Below are 15,094 nucleotides of genomic sequence, written 5' to 3'. Positions count from 1 at the left end.
CCTCAACGAATGGGTGATATTGCCATGCTGTCTATGCCCACGATCAACTTCAATAACGCTCAATCGGAAATGTGTCTTAACTTTTGGTAAATGTTTAAAAATATTCGTATTCTAATACAGCAACTAACCTGTTTGGTTTAATTCCAACACAACTAAATAAAGCATTTTACAAACTGGCACAAATTACGAATAAACAGAATAACTCGAACCAAAAGTAATTATTGCCTATAAAAAAGGAACACCTGCAGTTATTATTGTTATGTGTAGGTATCACATGTACGGTCCACACATCGGCACCCTTCAAGTAGAGATCTCAAACAATTTGACAAGTACTATCAGTTGGTTCAGGACAGGACAGCAAGCACTTACATGGAAAAAAGGAAATCTTACTATCCCATACAGCGACACACCAACACAGGTATAAATAAAAAGTGTTTAACTTATACGACGTATTAATCTAAAACGAATTGTGCTGACAATCACCAAAATGTCAATTTAGATCATTTTTGTGGGTATTCGTGGCAATGGCCACCAAGGGGACATCGCAATCGATGACGTTACTTTGCGGCGCTCAGCCTGCGAGGCAACAACAACAACAACAACAACAACACAAGGTAGTGTTTTCTGTTTTATTTTTGGCTCAATAATAATGATTTGTTTCTTATGGATCGGCATGATATTTAAATTACGGGTAAAGGTAAAGTGTAAGTAACAAGCACTTAATACCCAAAGCGCTAATGCAATACAAAACGACCGAGATTTATTACACAACCCATGCAACCAGCAATTTTAATGGAATGTGCTTCGAAGTCGATATTATTATAACTATGATTTTATCACTTGAAATTCTTCGATCCGACGTACGTAATTGTATGTTTGTGATCGTGCTTAGGTATGCCTACGACAGACGACAACGAAGTAGCTGCAACGGAGACTTCCAAAGCTTTAGGGTTCACACCTCCTCCACAGAGTAAGCCGCAGTATTAAAAACATTTTTTTCGATATATGTATGCTAATCTTTTTTAGAATATATCTTTATATATATATATTTATTTTTAGTCAGAAAAACGCCGTGTTTTTATTCAGCATGTTTGTAAAATCACCCAATACCATACTTCATTTTCATAAAATTGTAGATTGCACTGTTTTCGAGTACGCGTGTATTTCCGGTGTGGGTTGCATACCTGGATTTTATCTTTGTGACGGAGTTCAAGACTGTCCGGACAATGACGATGAACTTAACTGTCGTAAGCATTAAAATGTTTATAGTGGGAAGGTTGAATAAATGGCACACAGCGTACTCAAATATAATTTTATCCATAGCGGACGATAACCTGTCGCCTCCTGTCATTACAACTCCTGTGAAAATTGGAACAAGCGCTGTAACTACGTCACCAAACAAAGATGTAACGATCACGATGGATGCATCGGCTGGCGAAATAACATCTCGGCCAAATACTTCCGATATTTCTCAATCATCAAGTAAGCAAAAACAGTTTTAAAACGCAGATTTGATACTTATACTTGATTATCTATAAAACAACAAACTTGCTTATCTATAAAACAATATATAACCAAAAGTTTGTAACCATTTTAAATTGTATATCAGTTGCCGAAGGATGCCCTCCCGAATACGTCGCATGTTCGGCGGGAAACTGCATACCTATGTTCTGGATATGTGACGGTGAAAAGGACTGCAACAACGGCGATGATGAGCTGAACTGTCCAACGGATGGTGGTAAGATCCCAAGTAATTGTATGGTGATACTTAACGCATTAGTTATACACTTTATAAATAAAATCTATACGACATCCCATGATTAGAAAACACACCAATTTGTATATACAAATATTACAGCTAAAAAATAAACAACAATTATTTAATTAAAAATAAAACACAAAATTTAACTAATGTTTTTTTACCTTCTGTCCTGCCTTGTAAAACTGAAACGAATATTTGCGCTAAGATAAAAAATACTTTATATACTCGTTACAAAAATAAAGTTAAACGAAATGCATTTGACACAGAGAGTGAAACCACGACTGCGGTCCCAGGCTTTGAAGTGTTTGACAACGAAACCGATGCAATGGTTGATCAGGATACCACAAAATCACCTACAAGTCCACAAGCGTTGAATACAACAGTATCGAACACTATGTCAACCACCACAATGACTAAAGCTTTGACGACAAGACGTCAAAACCTATCAATATCATCTACCAAATTGATGGAGAAAGAAAAAACAACCACCGATCGTACCACCGAGGACACGACAATTAGGGATCCCATTGTTATGGCTACAACTGAAACGACAGAGAACAATTCTTTATACACTACATCAGAACCATCAACCTCAAAAATAATAACCAGCACAATCACAGAACCGGCGTTTAACAACACAAATAAAGAATCCACAGTGGCTATAGCAACCAGCACCAATAGTGTAACAAACAGGACCACTGGCTTGCCAGACACAAGTCGGTCAATCATTTTGCAATCGACAGCACCAAATACAGCAGTTGAAAGCATGGTAAACGAAACTTCTGCAGTGGCGACACAAGAACCATTAACTTCTTTCATACAAACGACAACCCAGAACTGGGTTTCACACCAGGTCAGCAGATTCACACCACGCCCGACTGGTGTTAGCAGCACCAACCCGAAATCTTCCAATACCTTGGCATACTCATCGACAGTCACAGGAGCACACCGTAACAACGGGGAGAATGGCGCCACTAGACTTCATGTCAGCTCATTATTCATCCTGTTGACTCAAACCATTTCTACAATCTTTGTTGCTTACGGTTTGTGCAGCTGGGGATAGTCATGATATTCGACATGTTTTTATTTTTGTTTGACATCGTCGTGTGGTTTGATCGTGCCAACATCGCCTCACAATTATATTAACTACATCGTTATCTTTGCCCATTGCTTTTTTTGTAAAACGGCAAGAATGTTTTCTGCATTTAAGTATGAATATTTCACCATTCATGAAAATTAACTGATTATGTCGCCTCTTGTTTGCGTGTTTTAGAGTCGTTATCTAAATACGGGTTTCAAATTTTGGTTAAGAACTAAACAAGTGGTTCCCGGCCTTATAACGTCAAAGGTTACTGCAAAACATTTTTACGAAATGAGGGATTGTTTATCTTGTTTAACATCGTTGTGTAACATGATCGTGCTAGTATCTCCTCACAATTAAATTATTTAAATCTCCTTGCAGTTTGTGTCTCTCCAAAATGTAATATGTATTTTGTGCTCGTTAATTTGACAAGAATCTACCATTCTTTAACACATAATCTTATACTAAAGTTTATCGCTTAACCACTTGTAAAACAAGCCTAAAACTGATAAGCAGGGCGAATTTTGCCTTGTCAAAAAAAATTAAATTTTGTCAAAATATATACGCAAGTCAAAGTCGTTTCCAAAATAGCAATAACTGTAGTGAACTATTTGTCGTTCAGTTTACGATTTTATCAAATTTAGTTTTGAAATACACCCAACAGCACTTTAAGTGTAATATATCCTCATTAGAGAAATATAATGATATACGCGAGTCGCCAGAATTAACCACGCAGGTCTGGTTTATCGGAATAGCTTTAGCTTTAAGAAAACGTTTCTGCTTCAGATAGATACGTATCTCTAATTTCGTCGAAATTAGTATTTTTTATATTATTTTCGGTGGTAATTTGTAATTATTTCCTATTACGATAAATATGCTATAGGTCTTTAATTTTTCGCAATTATTTTTATCTTGTATTTCAACCAAACTGTTTCCTTAACACTTTTCTAAAATAACCTGCGTCTTGTTTTTCTTTCGCCTTTTTATATGCCACAAATATTAACTAAGCATTTTCAAGTTTTGCATAATCCTGAAAAAAACAAGCGAATTGTGTTCCACCGGTCGTTTGTAAGACATCAAAAACATATGACTGCCAACGTCCGAACACTAGTAGCCTACTTTATAAAACAATGCGTTGTTTAATTGAAGGTATTCCTAATGGGTCAAAATTTTGTCAAAAATTTTTTTTTTAGGTGAAAATTTCTCATTTTTAAAGTAAAAAAATAATCGCCCTACTGATAACGTATGATGAGATTAGAAAGAAGTTTATATTGCCAACGTACATATTATTATTAATCTATTAGGATTACTTATGTTGTACTTATGAATTACTACGCCACGCAGTGACCTTAATGCGGTTGTAAAAAGAATATTGCGACATTCAAGTAAGTCTGTATTGTGTTTGCATTTTTTGGCTAAACAATTTTAGCAAGCTAATTTATGCATTTTAGTACGCACCACAGTCCATCCTCAGAACAGGATGCAAGTCGATGAGAGTCCCTCTGGTTCCACGCTACGCAATACACTGCTTTGAATCCATGCTGCGATGGAAAACGTGCCAATTTTAATAAAATTGCAGATTTGATCAATATAATCATAGTAAATACTGGTTTTAAAAAGAATATATGTTGACAGTATTTTCATGGAAATATGTACCGCAAAAAAAGATTGTTGAAACTTTTGGACTACAAAATACAGCATAAATATTGTGAAGTTAATGTGAAAATAAAGTATCTTTCTTAAAAGAACAGAGGGTATAGCATTAAACTAAGTAACTCGTTGGGGGAAAGCAAATGCTTTAAAAAAAAACAGTTTAGTACTACTTTATGATTGACTTACTTCTTTGAATCGGCGAATAATTTTTGACTTATTGAGATCCCACACAAATATTCCACGTTTTCTAGTTCCACAGGCTAAACAGTTGAGATCAGCTGTGTAAACATAGATTGCATTGAGCAAGCATTATCTAATAAAATGTTATACAGTCTTCTATTTAGACAGAAACTGTCTAATGGACTCTTAAACATTACAATGTCATTGGTAGCTACAAAGACAAACTGTTCAACACACAAAACATTGTATCTGCAAACACCCACTTTTCTTAAATATTTATATTTTAAATATTATATAGCTTGTTAAATTACAAAATGTCACGGTACATCTAAATAAACTGTAAAGATTATAACAAAATGTATGATTTATCATTCATTAAATTCAAACTCACTGGGGTGTCAATGGCTGCTCTGTGATTTTGTTTAGGGGCTATTTTTCAGACATAACATTATAAAAACATTTTACTGCAACTACACTTGAGAACTCAAATAATACATGGAGGCCAGCTACACATATGTGTGACTTTGGAAAAACATTTAAACAGATTAGTCACGGGTTTAAATAAAAACAAGGGTCATGGCAAAAAGTTTATAAACCTTTGGTCTGGATATATGCATAATAGTTGCAAAAATCGTGGCCAAGGTGTTTCCAACTCAAACATGCTTCTATCTTTTGTCCTGATGGCATGCACTTAAATTGCATAATTTTTTTGAAAAGCATTCACAGCTTTAAACATTTCCTCAGCGAAGTATTAGGCTGCTTGATAAATTAATTGTACCAGTCTTTTGTGTGATATAAAATTAAACGGTCAACAAACGGACCCCCCCAGCCCCATTGTAGTAATTTAATTTACATTACAACGTGTGAGGTTATAATGAAATCATTCTATGTAATGTATTAACCATTCACCATATTTGGCCAAGTGCCTGCACTAAATTGCAAATTGTAGGTGATTTATAGCACTTTATTGCCTATGGTGAGTTCATAACTTGGACTAATAAATTTAGATCAGTTGACTTTTTTGTTACACTTTGTATAATCTTGAATATGAGGTAAACCAACATTTAACAAAAAGTACAGAGAAATCTTAAAAAAACAAATCATGTATTGTTTGACACAGGAACAAGGTGCACCTGGAGCCCATGATATTGAATATATAACGCCCTCATTTCCAGTGGTCGATTGGATAGTCAAAAGGTCATCTACTGACCATAGTTTGACAGTTCCGTCAAAAGAAGCGGTGGCCAGTTGTTTAGGATTGTCAGGCTTGAACTTGCAGTCAAATATAGTCTCGATGTGAGCCTTTAATTGAGACAAAAAAAGTAATAAAGGACTCTAGTCCTTGAAAAGACATGGGTATATACTGTGATCTAGCCATGTTGAAGTAGTAATACTGACCAACGATTACGGTATATATACTTGTGCTAATATACTGGCCACTGGGCGCATTCGGAAAGGCTATTACTGAAATTTGTTGGCCTAATCACGATTCTAGTGCCAGCAAGATGAGGCTAGAAAAAATCTAGCCTGCAGTGAGGTTTGCACTTATGAGCTCAGACATACTAGACAACTGCGCTACGAACTAAGCTATACAGGCTTAGTGGGAGCTGGTCAAGAAAGACCAAAGAACTAATTCTGCTGTAGAACTTCATATTATGGGGATGAACAGGCCAATCAAGCAACTAGGTTACCCCACAATGGTTATATAATATTGTGATATAACCCTATTAAAGTAGTAGTAACCACATATTATGGTATATAATATACTGTTTGTCTTGGAAAAGCCTTTTTACGAAATAAGTTTGATTAGGATTGTAGTGCAAGCAATGCAAGGTAGGAAAAATCTCGCCTGGGATGAGGTTTGATCCAATAACATTTGTCATACCCCGGTCACTCTGCATAATAAGCTATGTAGCCTGATTATGGTATATCGTTGTGTGTATGAACACGATGCAGCAAAAAAACAGTTGTATGGTTGTTTCTCCATCATCTCACACTGAGCCAGTGTAGATCAGTCAATAGTCCAAAACCCCAGTATGGTCTAGGTCAGTGTTTCCCAGTCTTTTTTACACTAGAGCCCCCTTGGGCTCCATATTATTTCAAATGCCCCTCTCAATTATTGACGTAGGTGCATAGAAAAAAAAAAAAAAAAATTAAGGCATATATATAATTTGCATACAACAATAATTGCGCTAAGGTACACACTGATGCAAACTACTCTGCACTACTGCAAAAATGGCTGACGATTCAACATAATTTTGTTTCTTGCATACTAAAACATAACAATAACACTGCATTTTGCGGAAAATTTAACTTGATAATGCAATCCAGTTTTGTCGTTTGTTCAACATGAAAGATTACTTTGGCTGGTCTTGAACAGTGCTCCACAATATTTTTTCCACTTACGGCACACCTACAGACCTAAAACAATTTGGCATCACACCTACAAAATATATGTCGACAGACAATACACAACATCAGCAAAATACTGAGGCAGCCAATAGAAAAAGAAGTGAATGATGTATTCAAATTTTGCGGTTTCGCAGACTGCCTAAAATTTATAAAGCCGGTCAAAGTTCGGAAAATTGTACCCCCTTGCAATAGCTGATTAGATAACAGAAGGCTTTTAATAACATTCGAAAAATTAAACCTGCCTTGGTGCTTTTTACTTTTTTTGCATAATTTTTTTTCAAAACTGCTGCCAAGACTAATTACACAATCACATAATGTCAATAATATAAATACAGTTGTATTTTATGGGTTTCGAGCTTATAGTTAATCTTGACTTTGCTGTAAAGTTTGGAAATATTTGTTGTGAGTTGACAAATATATTTTGATATTTGATTAGTTAGAAGATAAAATAGGTTTTAAATAAGTTTTAAATATTCTGAAAAGTTCATAAAATTACACCCTGGGATTGTCACAGTACCCTTAAAAACGTAATTAACACACCTCCGGGTACGTCGCCGCACACCAGGCATGATTACGCGGCACACAAGTTGCAGAGCAGTGATCTATAGCAGGGGTCCACAAATACTTTTTGGCGCGACCCAAAATTACTAGTATCAAGGTCTTGCGACCCAAATACCTAAAGTTGTTTTTAATAAATAGCTTTGTTACAAAACAACACAGTAACTTATTGTGTCTCTATTGATGAAAATAAATCTGTGTTATGTGTTTTGTTCATTTAGGGTTCTGTAACACAACTTGAAAGAAGCCCGGAGTTTTACTACTTGTGATGTCTCATTCGGTGGCAGCCCCATCAACTCCCCGCCATTACCCCCCTCGCCCGCTACTTAGCTTACAGCAAGAATTACTGGCAAGGTGTGTTAAGATTTTTGGCAGGCCTCAGTAAAGATGCCGGACGTCTCGCAATTGTTTTAGGAAACTCAACATTATAAGCTCAACACTATAAGGCACGGGTCTAAGGATTTTTGAGGGGGCAATATAAAATTTAACACAATAACGTTAAATAACCCTGCTTTGCCCAGCCTAACTCAATGCGTCAAGCTGGAAAAGCTTCTTATTTGAAAAGATGGACAATGCTTGACCACACCAAACATATATTTCCAAAAAGCTAGGTTACATTACCATGACGTTAGTGTCCCACAGCGCATTAACAACATAAAGATTCGCATAAAGCATCTTATAATAGATTGTTTATATCGTGTTTTTGAAAAATAGCCTGGTTAAGCAGTTAATGTTAACAAAAATTTATTATTAATAGAGACAATAATGCTCATTAGTATCCCGTTAAGCGACCCAAATTTGGGTCGCGACACACTACTTGCTGACCCTAGTCTATAGAACCCTACCACAGCGTTGAAACAATTATAATATTATTATTTAATAATAGTGCTTAACCTACCCAAACCCAAACGCTAACCTTCACCCTAACCCAAATAATGTTCGATGTGGTAGGATTCTATACCAGCGCCAAATTACTTCCCAATATACATACATTATTTCTCAAGGTTATGTTATTACCAGAAAAACTTCAACTTTCTGCACCAAGACTCTGCATAAAGAAACATTTTGTTGCATATAAAATGGTGAAATGCAACAACAACCATCAACCTTACATAAGAAAGCCAATTATGACACCAGTTAACAATGGGCGGGGAAACTACCACAAGTTCGCAGTACGAAAGTTGCCATTTAAACTTAAATGTTACATACAGTATTACAGTGCTGTTTGTTACTATTTTTATGTAAAGTGTTTATAAAATTTTACGGAAGTACTTTTACGTAACATCACCTGATGTGCGTTCAGCGCCCCCTAAATGAGACAAAGACCAAAAACACCCCCTTGTAACTTGCCAATGCCCACATGGGGGCGGTGCTGCCCAAGTTGGGAACCTGTGGTCTAGGTCGTTAGTTGGAACCTCATCACAGGTTGGATATTTCTAGCCTAGTCTTGCTTGCACTGCAATTCTCAGGCCAACTCATTTTGGTAATAGCTTTTCCAAAGACAACCAGTATGTCATACCATCTGGCTGAATAAGCAACCATCTGGCTGAATATGCACTCAGTTTTACATCAAAATAAATTAACAAAATTGGATTAACAAACCTGAATACCAGAACAAAAAATGTAAGTTAGTGTACCTGTTCTCTTAAAAAGCTCCACCTATTTTGTTGCAAATTGTACAAGCCCACACCGCCATCTGAAAATGCACATACAATGCGAGCTGGTGGTACAGCGTGTGCTTGGCTATGGGTAGAGGATAAACTTTGACAGCCACGCATAGGGATGCTTGTGGAATGGTGTGCTAAAATATTTTCAATATGTTTTTTTCTTTTTGTATTTCTTTAAAAGTTCAACTAACAAATTTTGGAGAACGTCTGTGTTACAGTGTCACAGTGTCACCAGCTTAAAAGACTAAACCACACCTTGTCTAATTTGGTTCTTCTTACCCTTTTTTATTTAACAATAGTATTGTAAAATGTTATTTGTAATACATCAACAAGAAATACGCATATTCAACACAAAGAAGCATTGCAAATTACCAGGAGACTAGCGCGCTGCTGTGCATCATCAGTGATGTCAGTGATGAGTAATCAGTGAACTCGACCATTATTTTTGCAGCATCATTAGCAACTTGACAGTATTTACAAAGTTTTCCTCAACTCGTTAGTCTCTATCTTGCAGCTAGTCACAAACTGGAAGCCTCAGCCAGTTGCACTGAAAGTCTGCTTTCTGTTACATTTAAATACAATACTGGCAACCCGTGGCAAAATTTACTTGGTTTGGGTTTATCCTAAAATTTTCTGTTTATTTTTCGTTTTTCGTCCATAGTAGGTGTTAGCTGAACATAATAAAACATTACAATTTCTTCATTGAGGTATCAATGATGCTTCAGCAACTTGGTTAGGCAACCTCTTCTTGTGTTGTCAAATTTTGAATTCTCTTTGATGGTTTGCAAAAGCGTCGGGTCATTTATTGGAGCATAGAAACCAATAACTGTTTTTAACAAAGCTGGAACATAAAACAAGGCAATAAACTGGTTGATGTGCCCCAACTGGTTCACAAAATCTTGTTTGTAGCCTATCTGTTTCATCCATATGAATATCTTTTGGTTGTGTAGGACCTGACTCATCCATCAAACGCAGTGTGTAGCGCCAGGTCTATGACAAGAGAAGGAACTTTGGGTAATGTAGCATGAGTGTTTATCGCACATTCTTTGCAGTCGTCCCTTATCAATACACTTGTTTGTTTTTTAATTAAATTAATTAAAAGAAAAGAATATTTGGATCAGCTTTTCCAAAGCTTTAGTATTTGACCCGACAGCTTCTAACAGTGTCAGGATACGTGATGCTGTCCCCCTGTTGATCACCTAGGTTGCAAAAGGTATTATGTCTTGCATGTCGCCTTCATATATACCAGGGGTGGGCAAACTGGGCATGTTTTTTTGGGCTCTTCTAGTCGAATCATAAAATTCCAAAAAAATTGTAAAGGCTATCAAGATACCGTTTATGCACGTTTCTATTAGGCCAGCATTTCGTTTATGACGTAACACTAGGCAGAGAATCCGAAGATTTAGTTAACAGCAAGTCAACGTCAACGCAATTTCATTGCTCAGACAGTAAGCTTGAGCTCAGTTTAGTCTGCTTGAATACACTGCAAAATGAAACGATGACATCTAATGCTTGTTATATTACAATTCTGTTATTATTGCAGAACTTGCATTATTAACAGTTTTTGTATTGGAATAATTTTGAGGCTCTCTGGTACTAGTATTTTCTGCAAATGGCTCTTCCATTGACTACATTTGCCCACCCCTGATATATACCAATTGCTGATAGGATCCGTAGGGAAACAGTTGTTTGGCATAAAACAACTGGTCCCGAGCACAGTTTACCTAATGGCTTTAAATCAAAATGGTAGACGCTTAACAAAAAATGCCCTTCAAACCATGCTAATCTTAAATGAATGGTTGTTGAAAAAAGCAAAACCGGTTAAAGGTGATTTCTTCTTACTCAAGTAAAACAAACATAAATTGTATTTCTAAGGGGTGACCACAAAAAATGTGCGAGACACACTACTCTTGTTATATTTAAAGACATTACTGGTTCCTCTTTTTGTAGACCTGGGGCTACACGCAGCGCTTGATAGACGAGTTAGGTGCTATACTGTCAAAAGATGTTCATGTGGATGAAACAGATGGGCTACGAACAAGATTTTGTAAACCAGTTGGAGCGCATCAACCAGTTTATTGTCTTGTTTTTACGTTCCAGCTTGGTTAAAAAGAAGTATTGGTTCCTATGCTTCAATGAATGACCTGGAGATGAAAGAATGTTCAAAATATGACAACCAGGTCGAAGAGGTTACCTAAACAAGTTGCTAAAGCATCATTGGTACCTCAATGAAAAATTGTGATGTTTAATTGTTCAATTAACATCTACTATGGGCAAAGAAAGAAAGCGGCAATATACAGAAAAATGTTGGATACGCCGACGCCAAGTAAATTTCGCTTTATAAATACTGTCATGTTGTTATTGATGTGGCTGAGAGAATGGTCAAGTTAAACACTGACTACTTATCACTGACATCAGTGATGATGCACAGCAGCACGCTAGCCTTCTGCAAGTCATAGAAGAACAGCAGCAATTGTTTCCAAACTTTAAAAAATATATCTTGGCAAAAAAATGACTTTTTAAGCTAATTTGCAATGCTCTTTGTTCTGTATATGCATATTCGTATAACATTTTACAGTACTAATTTCCATCATTTGGTTACAATACAGCCTATTTAGCAAGTTTTCACAATAGGGGAATTTCCATATTTTAAGGATTTAACTGCTAAACTGAATAAGTGAACCAGATGGTATTGCAAAACATGCTTGTAGGCAGTCCGCCATCGGCCATTGTGAATTGTCAATCGCAAACATAGTCATCATTACAATACTATCTACAAACCTGTCACAGCTCAAAAATGGCTGTGCAAACTGACCACCTTTTATAGGCAGCTCCATTTTAAAAAGTCACCTTTTAATTTGGCTATATGAAAAGGCTAATTGCAAATGATCAAGTATATAACTTATAACTTTAGAGCCTTGGTCCCCACATCCCTATGGCAACAAAAAACATATACACTGAACAGGAATATTTTTACAATAATGTAGTTATAGTAATCATAAACATAGTTTGTCAAAGCACAGAAGTGAAATAAGTGTTCATAGCTTTTATCTTGTTTTAAAGGGCATTACCCACACTACAATAGCTAGACAATAAAGTCTGAGTCACATAGCCTATTTGTCACATAGAAAAGGTGTAAGAAAAAATACCTATGGAGGCCAGATAACTTTTTTATATTTACAAAGTAGGCCAAAATTAATTGAATAGGGTCATTATACTTTCAATATCGTGTTTATTTCTCATTATGCCTTAAAAAATCATTAAAAGAGGAAAAAACAAATAAATATTAAAAAAAATACTTGAAGGGCTAATATGTTCTGCAGTTACTTTACTAAATTAAAAATATAGTATGGGAAGGGATGGCCTGGTGTCCAAACCCTGTTTACAAAATGCATCTAAAAACTAAAACAGATTATACCAACTTTTTCCAAAAATAAGTCCAAACACAAAAAAATTATAAAAAAGTTACTGAACTACACATGCATAATATTTAAGCATAGGACAGTCTAAGAGCTGAACTCAAGTTTACTTTCTTAAAATTCCAAATATATAATTTTTTGTCCAGATATTACCTGTGTTGTCTTGACTTGGTGCATCAAGAGCATATAAACAATGAAATCCATTAGATTTCAGAGGGATATTTTGCAGAGGTGATGAGTTGGAAACATTCCAAAGTCGCATTACACCAGTTTCATGATCTAGCCATAAACGTACATAGCAAAAAAATTATGCACTTAATAAAAAATGAAAGAAAAACTATTATAAGAATACTTTGCAGTATTTCCAAATAAAAGCAAATATTGATGTTTACAAATAACATTACTGTTATAAAGACTTAAGAGTCACAAAAATAGAAGGAAGATTTATAGTACCACCAGTTAGAAACATCCCCGGGGCACTGTCAACCCATGACAATGTTTGAGTAGAAACCATGTGACTTGGCAATTTAAACTTTGTTATGACAGTCAGCAAATTTGAATCCAAAAGTTGAATGCCTGAAATCATGCATAAATATAAATAAATCTAAACAGGAATTTAACAAAATCCTACTAACCAGAAGATTTTCTTGAAACAAGCAGGTAATCTGTGGAAAGTGGATCCCATAAAAGAGCCAACACAGGATCAACATCAGTGGGTGTGGAAACATCTGAAGATCTCAAGCAATGTTTGTTTCTCTTACCTGAAATTTACATTTCAAGCCAGGGTTAAATATTCAATAAAATTTTTTATTCGCCAGTTACAGGAAATTATACACAACAAAAAAAGGTGAGTACGCCATCTACAAATTTCCAAGGTACTTATTTGTTTGTTTTAATGCATGGATTTATCAATCACCGAAGTAATTACAATGATTGACGGCGAAACACAACCCTTTCATTCAAGGGGATTTCAGTCTGGTCAAGGTTCCAGAGTGGGTAACAAAACACATTTTAACCAAATTAGCAAGACAACTAGTGATAACATTACCCAAAGAAGTGCCTTTTAATTGTTCTGCATATACATAGTTCTTAAATGACAAGTCTTCATGTTTATTTACTTGCTTGGATGGTCAACTGGACAAAATGGATCAGCTATATATGTTAGACACCAACCTTTATTGGGAAACCATCCTCCCACACAAATAAACAAGACAACAAGATTTTGTAAAACTACCAAAAGGGGGTTACAAAAATACAACCTAAAGCTCCTATTTGGACTTGTGACTATCTCAATTAAAGTCAAAAGTGCTACCAGTCAAAGTAAAACAGCAAATACACAAGCAACTTTATATCTGGCCCTTTGAGTACTTGATCCTAACCATCTGCTTCACTCTGTTTTGGCTTCCGCGCCAAAGGGAGAACCCCGTTTCAAGTCTTGACACCTAATGGTGCTTTGCCATACTGATCATTAATATGCTCAATCAGAGAAAATAAATGAAATTGAAATGTTTAAAGGTACTTTTTCAGGGTATTACGCCTACATTTCCACATATGATTGTTCGAGTGTACCACTTGCAATGTGCCACAGATTAGCAATCCCTTTTCTAGATACCATATTTTACTAACCTATTACCATTACTCTTCTAAAAAAGCCTTATAAACTTTACCTGAATCATTAAAAAAATAACTTTTTTTTCATAAAAATCAGAGATTCAGAAAAATAAAAACCTTCTTTCATATTCTTAAAAAAACTTTTTAAAGTTTAAACAAATTCTTTACCAAATTAAATAAGTCAATTTAATTTTCTTAAGTTTTTTTGAAATACAGTTATGTGTATCCCACAAAGAATTATTTTTATGCAATTATCCTAAATTGCTTGCTGCATAAGTTTTAAATTAGGCTTGATGTTTTTATTAGGACATCATTTTCAATTTTTAAATCCCATGGCATCATTCATACACAGTTTAAGGGTAATCTTTGTACATGTTAACTGATTGGTAGGTAATAATGACTTTAAAACAATCACGCTATAACATTTTGAATATTAGAAAAACAAAAAACTTACCTGAAGAGAAAAACGACAGGCTTCCATCAATATGACCCAACACAAACTTTGCTGTATCTGTATGATGCCATTTGAAAATAGTGATTTCACTATCAAACCCATTGGTTTCTGGAAAGGTTGACAATGAATCATTTGAAGTATCCCATAAATATATTGGCCCTTGAGGTCCCAAAAAAGCAAGAATGTCTGCATGACTACCGCCAGGTAGCCAACAAATTGATTTGGGTATACCTAAGTAAGACTATAATAAGTTGCTAAATTAGCATAAAGATATACACGATTTAGTTATAAACAGTT

General features: G+C 35.4%; 1 protein-coding gene and 1 pseudogene across 1 annotated transcript in view; one reads left to right on the top strand and one right to left on the bottom strand.

The window, feature by feature from the left end:
* LOC146160366 (WD repeat-containing protein 17-like) overlaps positions 1 to 15,094 on the bottom strand; it is a 38,251-nt gene that overhangs the window by 22,455 nt on the left and 702 nt on the right. The window contains exons 3-10 of the mRNA XM_083385844.1: positions 14,798 to 15,028; positions 13,368 to 13,493; positions 13,186 to 13,308; positions 12,886 to 13,011; positions 9,284 to 9,447; positions 5,810 to 5,978; positions 4,683 to 4,774; positions 4,302 to 4,384 (exon numbers count right to left, since the gene is read on the bottom strand). Of these exons, the coding sequence (XP_083241970.1) occupies positions 4,302 to 4,384; positions 4,683 to 4,774; positions 5,810 to 5,978; positions 9,284 to 9,447; positions 12,886 to 13,011; positions 13,186 to 13,308; positions 13,368 to 13,493; positions 14,798 to 15,028 (1,114 nt within the window). The remainder of the gene's footprint in view (positions 1 to 4,301; positions 4,385 to 4,682; positions 4,775 to 5,809; positions 5,979 to 9,283; positions 9,448 to 12,885; positions 13,012 to 13,185; positions 13,309 to 13,367; positions 13,494 to 14,797; positions 15,029 to 15,094) is intronic.
* Positions 10,030 to 11,828, top strand: LOC146160367 (uncharacterized; annotated as a pseudogene).

The sequence above is a fragment of the Ascidiella aspersa genome, chromosome 3 (genome assembly GCF_963924565.1).
Source record: "Ascidiella aspersa chromosome 3, kaAscAspe10.2, whole genome shotgun sequence".
Taxonomy (NCBI): Eukaryota; Metazoa; Chordata; class Ascidiacea; order Phlebobranchia; family Ascidiidae; genus Ascidiella; species Ascidiella aspersa.
Note: the sequence above shows the minus strand (reverse complement) of the source record. Positions and strands in the feature narration are given on the sequence as shown.